Raw genomic sequence first — 12,604 nt, forward strand, 5'->3', positions numbered from 1 at the left:
ATACCTGTAGAATGGGCATTATAGTCTCTCTTCATGTCTTGTGTAAAAATAGAAATACAGTAAATGGCCAGTGCAGTGCTAGCAATGTCTCATCATGGTCATTGCAGATTATTCTCTCAGGTACTTATACTTTGGCTTGCAATGTAATGGTAAATGTCTTCTCAGAAATAAGTTCCATTGTGTTAAGTGGATATTACTCTCAGGTAAGTGGGTGCAGGATTGCAGCTTGCAGAGCATAATCAAATCAAGCAATGCTTGAAGATCTTAGCAAGGTTGATATTGTACCAGAGATTCTACTAAACACATGTGGCAATTTCAAGTTTATCCTTTCAGACCTTATATTGATGGGACTGCCTCCATTTTGTCCTTTTAGAGAGTTGCTGCCCTTGTCTCTGTATTTAGAAACTGCTGAGTGTATCACTTAAAACTATCTAAGTGGCCCAAAGCTTTGGTAGTTATGGAAGGTCTTTTGGCTGATTCAGGGATTTTTCTGATGCCACTTACAGCTCTTGCCGGTTACATTAGACTTCATCATGTATTATGCCACAGTAAGGAAATAAGTCTGGAAAATGCATCCTTCACTGAAAAAGAATGTGTAAGGGGTGAAAAGCACTTAGCCTAGTCATAGGAAAAAGAATATTCTGCGGTTTAGCAACTCCTTGGATACAATTTCTGCCATTTATCTGGATACCTTTTCTTTTTTTTACCTTGCATCAAACAACTGGGATTTATTTGCAGTATCGCTGTGTCTCACATTAAAAACAAAACAAAACTCTAGATGTGATTCAATAGATTGTGAATAGGCTGTAACAATAGACTGTGGTACTGATTTTTTTAAAATAAAAAACTGGGCTATTTTATTTAAAAAAATCAATATTATTCTCTGCTCAGGCTACACCAATGCTTTATTTATGTAATTAGCTGAGGGCACATTTGCTGTGGGAAAAATTACAGTGAAAGCAGCTTCATTTTTTAAAAAAGAAGCCTGCCTTTAGTAATTCATCTAGGATCAAAGTAATATCCCATGTTGGTGTCTTACTTTCACATCTCTTTTTTTCCTCCTCTCTTATTTGAGCAACTTCCCTATAAGTGGCTTGAATTTGGCCTCCATCTTTATGCTTTTGTCTTGTATTGCACTTATAACCTGCCATTCCATCCTGAGGTGTTGTGTATAGTGTTTGTTCCCCACCCCCAGACACACACAGAGAGAGAGAGAGAGAGAGAGAGAGAGAGAGAGAGAGAGAGAGAGAGTGTCTGTCCTCACAGTAATACTGTGGGACAGTTTGGGCTGAAATTGCCACAATGCCACCAAGCGGGTTTTATGGCTAAAATGGAGATCTGAACTACCGAACTCCAAGATCTAATTGAACACTCTGACCACTAGGCCACATAGTTATTCTTTAGCCTTGTGTTCTTGATAGAGGAAACATTAAGGCACAGCAGTAGCCTATGCTTACATCGCTCTATGTGCAAGATTTTCCCTCTCTAACATAGCAGAAAGAGGAGTGGTGGCAGTAGGTCACTGCTGGGGATGAGGAAGGTTCCTAAATTGCAAACTAGATGTCTGTTCTGTTCTCAGAGGACTTCTTAGCATGGGATGAACGTATTATGGAAACATCAACACAACTGCAAGGGCCCCAGTGATGGGGCAGAGCTTTAAAAAGATGTGCAAAAAGAATTTAGGATTTTTAGGAAGATTAGTCCCAGTAGTGATGTATGGAAGTGAGAGCTGGACCATAAAGAAGGCTGATCGCCGAAGAATTGATGCTTTTGAATTATAGTGCTGGAGGAGACTCTTGAGAGTCTCTTGGACTGCAAGAAGATCAAACCTATCCATTCTGAAGGAAACCAGCCCTGAGTGCTCACTGGAAGGACAGATCCTGAAGCTGAGGCTCCAATACTTTGGTCACCTCATGAGAAGAGAAGACACCTGGAATAGACCGTGATGTTGGGAAAGATGGAGGGCACAAGGAGAAGGGGACGACAGAGGACTAGATGGCTGGACAGTGTTCTCGAAGCTACCAGCATGAATTTGACCAAACTGTGGGAGGCAGTGGAAGACAGGAGTGCCTGGCGTGCTCTGGTCCATGGGGTCACAAAGAGTCGGACACAACTAAACGACCAAACAACAAGAACAGGAAGACTAGTACTGCAGGGCATGGAGTCTCCTTTAGCAACACTGATTTGTCATGGTCACCTTTATGTGTTTTGTGCATACAGCTGCATGCTCATCCCTTCTAGTGTTTAGTGGTTGTTGAGGTTAGGTGAACAAAATATTTCAGTAGCATGGTCATTTTCAGAGCCCCTGGAAGATGGATTCACCATTGGGGCCCTTGGAAGGAAAGCAAGCCCCATAAGAAGGCATGAAGAAACTGGAGAAACATCTCAGGCAACAGCACAACAGGATGTTTGCTGTCATTTTATTTTAGGCTTGGCATTGCCCTCTGCTGAAAGTAGCATACGCCATCTTGATACAACCTGGTACTTAGCTTGTGGTGTTACTATGATCTATATGGGTAGAGAACTCTGGTCTGCTTCTGTCCTGTGTCCATTCCATCCACTCTTACCTTGCGTCTTTTCCAGCACCTCACAAAGTCCTAAAGCCAACTCTGTTCCGAGAAAATGTTTGGCAATTATGTAAATAATTCATGTCGCTTTTTTTTTAAAGGAAGCTGTTCAAAATTGGACATCATTATTGTGAAAATGTGATGCATTCTTCACAGTCAGTGGGTTGTATCCAACAAAGGAATCTCATTAGTGCAAGGACTTCTGTCTGTGTAATGGGACTTCTTTGTTTCTCCCTGTCCTGTTACAAATTAATGGTTCTTTTTGGATCCATTTTTAGCTGGTTTTTAGGAGAAAGAAACACAAGTAGACCCAGAGAGTTGAAACTCAGTAAAACACTTTTATTGTACACATCAAAATCACAGTCCCTAACACACACACACACACACACATTCTCAATCATACTCACCAATTCTACACCAATAGCTGATCAGGCTATGGAAAGAGGACAGGTTGCAGCACCGGGAATCTGGCACACTTTTCCACTTTATATACTTTCAACCAGACATTCCAGCCATCAGTTCCTCGTCCAAGTTGTTTATCACGTAGTTCCTCACATCCTCTTTAGTCAATCTTGATCAACACCCGTCCTTTGTTATCGGCCTGTTTGTATGTCAAGTCCCATGAGCTCAGCGCATCTTCCTCACTTCGCTTGCCAACCTTATCAGTCCCACAAGTCTTAAGAAGACTCCATTTTAGAGTGGTGTTCTTCAGCCTAAAAACAGGCCTACATTCATTCCTCCATTCATATAATAAATCTCTAATGAATATGATATACTCATTACATTCCCACCCAACACACCCTGAATCTGCTTCAGAGGGTTGGAGTGAAACCCCAGAACAGATTTAGGGGACATGTTGGCAGAGGAAGAGGAAGTGTCATGGTGCATGTGGAAGTCTTTGCACGAACAGTGACTTTGCTGGATACTACCCTGTAATTTTGCAACATTGTAACTATCTGGCAAAGGACAAAGGAAAGAAAGACCTCCTATATTTGTTTAATTTGTACCTTGGACTTAACAGTGGTGGAAAGAACAGGCCTAGAGTCTATTACTTAAAGGTTTTGAGAATCCTGTTAGGTGAATCTAGTCCACAGGAAACACAACCTCTCATGACAACTGCAGGAAAATTGGAGATTTGAAGAGGTCTTCACTCTTCTAGTCACTTCCCCTCTCTCTCACTATGTATTACACATAGTGCAATAGAAATGAGGTGCTAAAAACACATATATGACTACAGGCCATGTACCTCCCACTGTGGCTGGTTCGTAAGCAGTAAATTTTGAGCATAGAATTAAGATTACTGAGTTTAAGATAAATGTTTGAGATAAATGCAACGGAGGGTGAAGGGATTAAAAACAAACAAACCAAGGTTACCCAAATAAATAATTTACAGGAATAATAAAGAATTGAGAGGAAAGGTCCGATTATATTTTAGTGGAACTGAAAACAAGTCTAGCGGGCCCAGTAAATGGCCTGAAGAATTTTCTTTCTTTCTTTTTAGCTTTCAAAAGTTAGATGTATAAAACATTAACTCATTTTCATCATTCTGATTTATTTTCAGATGTGGAAAACTAAGCAGATGGCAAACTAGGAAAAGCAGTAGGTTGTGTATTGTTAGAAAATGATTCCCCCCCTCTCTGACAATCTCATTTATATTTAGCCCACAAGTGGTTGTAATTCCTCCCAAAATAACGTTTTAATTATAAATAATGAATATTTCATAATGATTTAAATCAGTGTTTCCCCAGCTTTTGATTCCTGGAGCACAATGCTGCTGCTGCTGTTGTTTTCTGGAATAAAACTGGTTCCATAGTTATAATTATTTCAATTAAAAAGATACACATATTTGCTCAGTCGGCTCTCAAAACAATTGGCAAGTATCATATTTGCAGCTGCAAGGCAGCCCAATTAGTACTTCAGTCTGGGTCCACATTTGCCCAGGGGGTTCCCACCGTGCTTTCTGGGGTAAAGGGTATAGCTGAGCCAAAGTTTCCTAGATGATGAATTTCTGAGAAAAATTGTGACATTTTCCTTCTTTTACCTCCGTCCCTGCTTAAAAAGGAAGGTTACTTTGCCGAATGTTCTCCAAAACTTCTCCACCATGCTTTTTGTGGCAGCTATCCTCCCGCTGTCCTTCCCCCAGAAAGACATTAAGTTATGGAGGATTCAAAATGGCATTCAAGCCAGTTGCTGTTACTACTTGGCCCTTAGGGGAAAAAGAAGGGAGTTATTATTCTACCACTGCTAATGGTGAGGGTCCACCCCTCTGAAAACTTATTGGATAATTTCTTCTCTCCCTGAAGAAACTGGGTGCAGTTTCTCCAACTAGAAATGTTTTCAGAGAACATTTTCACCTGGCTTTTCTTTGGGATTCTAACACATTCTTACTCTCTCCTTCAGGCCGCAAAGAGGGGAATTCAATGTTCTACAGCACCTCAAAAAAGTAACATGTATAAAACAGTAAATATATATTTTATTTTATTTTATTTTATTTTATTTTATTTTATTTTATTTTATTTTATTTTATTTTATTTTATTTTATTTTATTTTATTTTATTTTATTTTATTTTATTTTATTTTATTTTATTTTATTTTATTTTATTTTATTTTATTTTATTATTCACCCCAAATACAGTGGTACCTCAGGTTACATACACTTCAGGTTAAGAACTTTGCTTCAGGGTGAGAACAGAAATCATGCTCCGGCGGCACGGCGGCAGCAGGAGGCCCCATTAGCTAAAGTGGTGCTTCAGGTTAAGAACAGTTTCAGGTTAAGAATGGACCTCCGGAACGAATTAAGTACTTAACCTGAGGTACCACTGTATATTAATGTCCAGTTGGGGAGTCCCTATCTTAGACCAGCTCCTCCTGCCGGTCCAGCTCTCCATTCATCATGGTGCTATCCAGCACTAAAAGAAAGGAGGTGGGGGCTGCTAAGATAGTGGGGTTTATACAATTGGGCATAATATTAAATTTTATTTTCCCTTAATAAATTTGCATGCCACTTTTCAAGGACGCATCTTCTCAAAATGCTTTACAAACCATGTGCCAAGCATACAGTAAAATATAATTTTATTGAGATGGCTCCAAAGGGCTTAGTTAAAATGGCCCAGTGAGCATTAGGCATAAAGAACTCTAGAACCCACAATAGTCATTATCTAATGCATTGTGTCCACAGGAAAGGCAGGATGCAAAGAGAAGTATCCACACAAGGCATGACATTCAGAGCTTGTATCCTGGCCATTAAATGCTGGGTTTTAATTGTACCTCTTTCCTTTCACTGATGCTTTTATTTCTCTCCTTGAAAAGTTATTATTATTTTAATATTAACATTTCAATTTTTTTTCTGCTGAAGGGTATAACTGATTTCAAGGTCTTCTTTTCATGGTTTGATGAAGGCTCAATTAAGATAAGCTTACTAGGCTATGTCACCATTGATACAACTAGCTATAGCTATTAAATCCCCAGCACCGCATTACAAGGCTTATTTTTACCTACCTTCAGCTTCCTAGTGTGGATTTCTGTTGTCATCTCTCCAAAGTGAAGTTATCCAACCCTGTATAAAAGGGTTTTGATAATGGATGGGTTGTGAGACTTCTAACTGCACAATCGAAAGTGTTTCACTACTTCTCGAGGACACTGCAATGCCATTGACATGATTGAGCAGCAAGATTTGAGACCTAGCAGTATATCCTTCCAGATACACTGTAGTAACTGCTATTACTGCCAATAAGAGATGCCAAGTCTCAAGTAGGAAGAAAATAGTGCGCTAGAGTCTCAGGCCTTTTCTTCCATTCATTTCAGCCATGTGAAATAGATGGTTATGTATTTCTGGAAGAACCAGCAGTTTTGCTGTGTCCCAGAATTCCAATCTTTAGTCATCCTGATTCTCTTTTACTAACCCAGAGTCTCTGGGTTATGAATGGCCCTGGTTAAGAAATGCTCCTGTTACTGAAAATGAAGGAATATTACTGGGATCAGTGGGAAGGGCCAGACAATACTCTATGCCAGATTTAGAATATCATTGCATCACTGTTTATATTGACCATACTGGACGAAATAATGAAAGCGTATTTTGAGTTACCTGTAGGAGTTTGCGCCCCAAAAGGTAGTTTATTCTTCCCAGCCTCCATAAGTAATATTTAACTCTGGGTGTCTTAACAGTTAATCTACAATTCTTAATTAGGAAAGGCTCCTACCTCATATATCTCACTTGTTTTCCTAGAAAAGTGGCAAACTTTTTCTCTTGGTCATTCATTTTTAAGATATTATCAGCAGCTTTATGCAAACAACTAAATAGGGTGTTGCAGTAGTAGCAATACCGATGGTCAATAACTCATGAGTAATTGGTGTATTTGTTTCCACGCTACACCATTCATCTCGCTCAGCAGAAATTGGTAACCTATAGAGGCATGGCTGCAGGCAGGTACCCTGAATTATGGGTAATTAGATTCCAGACAGTTTTCGGATTCTTAGAGGTACAAAAGAGCAGCATAAGGCGTTTTATTGGTAACAGTACTACTACTTCTAGTGTGAAGAGCTGGGAGAAAATATGATTTTATTTTTTACTACTCTTCCAGTCTGTACATCATCTATTAATATTAAATAAGAGGTCAATTAAGTACTGCTCTCTGCTGAATAAAGACAGTTTTAGAAATATGACCATGTTAGGAAATGCATCTACAGTACAGCTAACATGGGAAAGAGCTGATAAAACTTCTTTTTATTTGTGCCACTCCACAGGTTTCAGAAAGCATGAAGAATACCATGAAAGTCCAAAAATCTGAAGTTGTGGATTCTGACACATATTTTAATTATATATTGGGGGGGGGGACTTTTAAAATGTATTAAAGTAACTACCAAACTACTAAAGCGTACGCCCTGTTCCCTAGAGCTGTTGTAGCATCTTACAAAAAATATTTAGACAATCTGTTCAACAAAAGAAGACACGTAGTCACTAAACAATATAAATATAATTAGAACTAGTACATGTAAAGCTCAGGTTTTGGAAGTGTTCAAGCATCCAAGAACACAAACAAGGGCTTCCTGTAAAGGAAAGTCTTGTTCTCGATTAGCTTCACAAATTATAAGAGTGAACAAGCCAGGTCCTCAGGCCTTGCATCTGGGCTTCGCATAGGCTGACCACTGTGAGAATGGGATCATAGAATCATAGAATTGTAGAGTTGGAATGGATCATCTAGTCCAACCCCCTGCAATGCAGTAATATGCAGCTGTCCCATTTGGGGATCGAACCTGAAACCTTGGCGTTATCGGCACCATGTTCTAACCAACTGAGTATGCTGGACTAGACCAGCCAATGGCCTGATCCAGCAGGCTCTTTATGTGTTATTCTTCTTTGCTGTTATTGATTTAGAAAGTTTATACCCTGCATTTCAATTGTGTTGCTCTTAAGGGGAAGCAAGCTCTCTGCAGCTGCTCTTTCACTGTCCAGTAGATGGGACCAGGTTGGTCTCTCCTCTTTGCCATGATCTTCCAGAGGCTCTAGGTCCCCTGGAGTGTGGAGTGGAAAGAACCCAGAGTGTGCTTCCCTTTGTTTTCAGCACAAGGGCACCAGCCTCTTATTTGGGTCTACCACATGCACCCTCTCAGTTGAGCTCAATAACATGGGATCTCATGGGATGTGTGGCCTAGTCAGCTGCCAATCACTGCCTTGAATTTCATGATGGAAGAAAGGTGTAATATAAATGTACTCTATCATTCAGTTTTCCCCTTCTTGAGAGCTGTATTGTAGAACAGATTTTAAAGTTGTAATTGTAACTGAGCCATTAAACCTGGCTGCCCAGGTACACACACAGGAAGAGAGGCATGTGCAGACTAGCTCTAGTCTCCATGGCATTTCCATATCTCTCTGCATATCCTTACAACATAGACAAAATAAGTATTCAATTAGTCACATCCATGCATGTGATACTAAAATGGCTCAGGTTATTGATTAGACTTGCCTCCCTTTTCTGATAAGAAATATGAGATTAGGTGGGGGGGGGCTTTACTCAATTAATCCGGCATCTGTCTTCTCTACCTTTATAAACTATTCCTCATGCAAACAAGGGATCTGGCTTCAACAGAGGTATTGATCGAGGCAGACCTTTTGGGTTAGAAGCAAAGCCTCTTTAATTACTTTGGCTGACTTTTGTTTTTTACAGCATCTCGGGGCCCATAGCTCCCACATTTTAGTGTTGTTATCACTTAGCTTATATTTAGAGTTTTTCTGTGCCAGAGGAATCGTTGCCGACCCAGTCTGGTTTTGCCTTTTCTTGGCGCAGAAGTAAGGCAGAGAGAAAAAAGCTATTCCTCTGGTTTCTCTAAGGATTTGATAACCTCTTCACTCTCCTTAGCTAGAGGTGTTTTGACCTTTAATTAAAAGGCAAATTTGTTGTCTTCCATTCAGAAGACAGCAAATAATGATCTCATTAAAATGAGGTTAGTGTTTCAGGCCTTAGAGCAATAAGAGCTGAAGTCTCATTAGTAGCTAACAATCCAGAACACAGCACATAAATAAAGCTAATATGGCAGAGCAAAAAGCCTTGGTGCATTAAATTTGAGCAGAATCAAATGTTTACAGTCAATGATGTCTGGGGCATGAAGTTTTAATGTACTTAATAAAGGAAAGCAAATTGCTTCCTATTAGCCATGAAATGTTCCCGGAGAACTAGCGCCCACCCCTCCAAAAAAAGTTTATTATGCAAATGAAGGAGATAGTTGTAATTAACAAGGACATTTTGGGAAAATATCACTCCTGCCTTAATAAATGTGACAATTATGAAGAATAAAGACAAGGCAACTCAAACCTACAAAATGTAATTACACGGATGAATCTAAAATGCTGCCGAGTGGAGGCAAGATATAAATAAATAAAGAGACTTATCCTGTGGACACTGAGGAGAGATTCATACTCCTACGAACAAAGGAGAAAAGCAATTAATATAATGAAACCAACAATTCCACAAAGATTCTGAGTGACTGAAGTGCTTCATTTGATTCCTTTGTTGAATACAAACTGCTAAACTAGGCATTCTGATGTGAGCCTTTCTGAATGCAAAGATTCCTGATTATCCTTTCCTTGAGAAGCAATATTTATTTCACCAGATTTGAAAGACTCTGTTCTTTAAAAAAAAAAATACAAAAAATCCTGAAACTATGTTGAGTTTCAATGAGAGGGAAATGGCTAAACTCATGGGTGGGTAGAAGTCCCTAAAAACAAATATGATTTCATATTTGAAGTCTACGAGAAGCATAATTTTTATTATACTTCTCAGTCCATTCCCACTTACTTTAGGCTGGCTGCCAGCTTTGAACCTCAGCATTTTAAAACATTATGGCAGTAGGAGAAGGGGGTTGTAGAGAATGGGAAACAGAAAAAGTGTATTTTCCCCTTTCTTTCCTCCTGAAATATCTCTGGGGTGTTTTGATCTTACAGCATACATCCTTCCCAACCTAATTTACCTGCTCGTGAAATATGCCTTCTCAGCTTGTTAGGCGCTTGAGTAAACCAGTTCCATCTTCCCCTACTATTGTTCTTTCTAAAAATTAACACTCATGGCAACATCTCAATATTTGCAGATTCTTGTCAGGCTCTTACGGTGGGTGGCGGCTGCTTGTTAAAACTTTTTTTTAATTTTAGTTTATAAACTTGCACACTTTTACTTAGCTAGGGACTCCACTTAAGTATGTAGACATGCCTCCCTTATGGGTACGTGTGCGTGTTTTGCTTCTAAACCACCCCAGCTTGCTGTTAGAAGTAATGACATCCCCAAACTTTAAATAATATAGCAGCACTGAGTATGCCTCTGGGATGTTGCTGCCATATGCTTCCTATCATACCAGTTTTAATCTGATTGTTTTCCCTGAATGCTGGCTACTGACTTCCAATACTTTTCTTTAAGAACAGATAAATAATGTATTAAGCACATATTACATCTAATTTAGAATAGATGGGGGGGCAAAGTGAAGGGAGAGTTTAATACTAATATTTGCTGTTCAATGTGGTTTATTTATTTTATACAGAGGGCAATGTAAGCATTCGCATCCACTAATTACATTCAGTTTTAGAATACAAATTCCGTAAACACATGCCAAAAAAAAAAAAAAAAGATTAACTACATTGATTCAGTTTAAATGTATACATTTTGCTCCTCCTATGGTTCAATAGACTGACAAGCAACTAATTTAGAAACAGTGGTTAACCTATGTAAAATATAATTGAGTGGAATTCATAGAATCATAGAGCTGGAAGGGATCTGAGGATGGTGTAGTCCAACCGCCTGCAGTGCAGGAAAATGAAGTTGTCCCAAATGGGGCTCAATCCCACAACCAGTGTTTCTCAAACTTGGGTCTCTGGCTGTTCTTGGACTACAATTCCCATCATCCCTGACCACTGGGCCTGCTAGCTAAGGATGATGGGAATTGTAGTCCAAAAACAGCCAGAGCCCCAAGTTTGAGGAACACTGACCTAGAGCATTATCAGCACCATGCTCTAACCAACTCTAATAAATCTAGTGACTGCTTACATCTCAGAGTACCTAAAACAGAGGTTGCCAACATTTTTAGGGCACATGAAGATTTTTGAGTGAGTGCTGTGGGTGCCACTTCCCTTTGGACACTGCAGCAGAGTTGATCTGAGCCTTGAAAAGTAGGTAGAACTGAAAGAGAAAGTGAGGAAGACCGTCATCCTTCCAACTTCCTCCTTCAGCTGTATGTACTTTTCAAGGGAAGAAAAGGTAACTGGCCCAAACCACTCCATGGCCTCATGGCAGTAAGGGTGGGGATGGTTGGTTCATAGATTTGTGCATCTCAGGAGAAGACATCAAGGACACCATTGCATCCATAGGTGCCGTGCTGGCAACCCATGAACTATAAGATTAAAACATTAATAGCAAATTGACAACCTAAATCCAGTCCATCAGATAATTTTGAGGAAGGTCCCTTTGCACAAATGACCACTTCATTGAATAGGAGTTGGCAGGGGGAGTGTTGCAGACACAGGGAAACAAATCAGTTAATGTGCATTGGCAGAAGTGAACCTTGCTCCCTCTCTGGTGCATACAGCAAGTGCAAATGCAATTTGAAACACAGAGGGAGAAAACACAGACCTCAATTCAAACAGTGAACCAGATCCAGATGTTCTGTCGTCACCACATCACTAGGAGTTTCTGTGGTTACTGAACTTAGGCTGTGATCCTAAACACACTTACTAGGGAGTAATTCCAGTTGACTAAAGTGGGATTTACTTCTGGATAAACATGCAGGTGATTGCATCGCAAATTTATAAAATCTAATGATAAATTTTAAACTGTAATGTTAGTTTTCCTTAACATAAGTCTTACACCTGTTTCTAGGTTAGATTAGAAATGGGAAGTGGAATTCACTGATATATGATCATATTTGCAAGGATTTTAAATGCTATAGCCCAAGAAACATCAGTTTTAAAAAAGAGGCTTTTCCCCCCCTAAATGCGTGCTATTTCTTATTTGTTTCAGGCCTTACTAGAGACTCAAACTTTACTACGCACTCAGGTTGCAAATTTTACCTTCAACCTTGGATTTTCAGGAAAGTTTTACCACACAGGTAAGAAGGAATCATTTGGTTTCAGGTTAAGCAGGTGAAATACATTGAAACCATTTTGTCTTTTGCTCAGTAGCTAGTAACAGAATACTGAAATTATATTTCATTTTTAAAAAATAACGGTGTGAGAATTTCCCTCTCTAAATCTAATTTAACATTAGTTATGATATTGGAGTTTTGAATGATTCATCCTTTAAAAAATATCAGTGAACAAATTGCCCTTCCTCATCAGGAAAAATGGTTCACCAATATATATGTTTGCTGACTAAAGAACTTTGATCTTCTGGATCTGGTTTGGCATCAGCAGTCAGCATTTTGAGGTACCTACTGAGAGTCCATGCCCCAGCAATAGGGGCACTGACAAGAGTCCCCTGGAACTGCTCTCTCCCTTCTCCATCACAACTTGCTTGTTCACCTCCTCTCCCTCTGGTCCAAACAATGGTATTAGTGAGAGT

General features: G+C 39.5%; 1 protein-coding gene across 2 annotated transcripts in view; it reads left to right on the forward strand.

The window, feature by feature from the left end:
• NDST4 (N-deacetylase and N-sulfotransferase 4) overlaps positions 1-12,604 on the forward strand; it is a 120,103-nt gene that overhangs the window by 44,827 nt on the left and 62,672 nt on the right. For both annotated transcript variants that reach the window (XM_081876759.1, XM_081876758.1), the window contains one exon: positions 12,065-12,152. In XM_081876759.1, coding sequence (XP_081732885.1) covers positions 12,065-12,152 — 88 coding nt within the window. The remainder of the gene's footprint in view (positions 1-12,064; positions 12,153-12,604) is intronic.

This window comes from Podarcis erhardii (genome assembly GCF_964252035.2).
Source record: "Podarcis erhardii genome assembly, chromosome: 9".
Classification (NCBI taxonomy): Eukaryota; Metazoa; Chordata; class Lepidosauria; order Squamata; family Lacertidae; genus Podarcis; species Podarcis erhardii.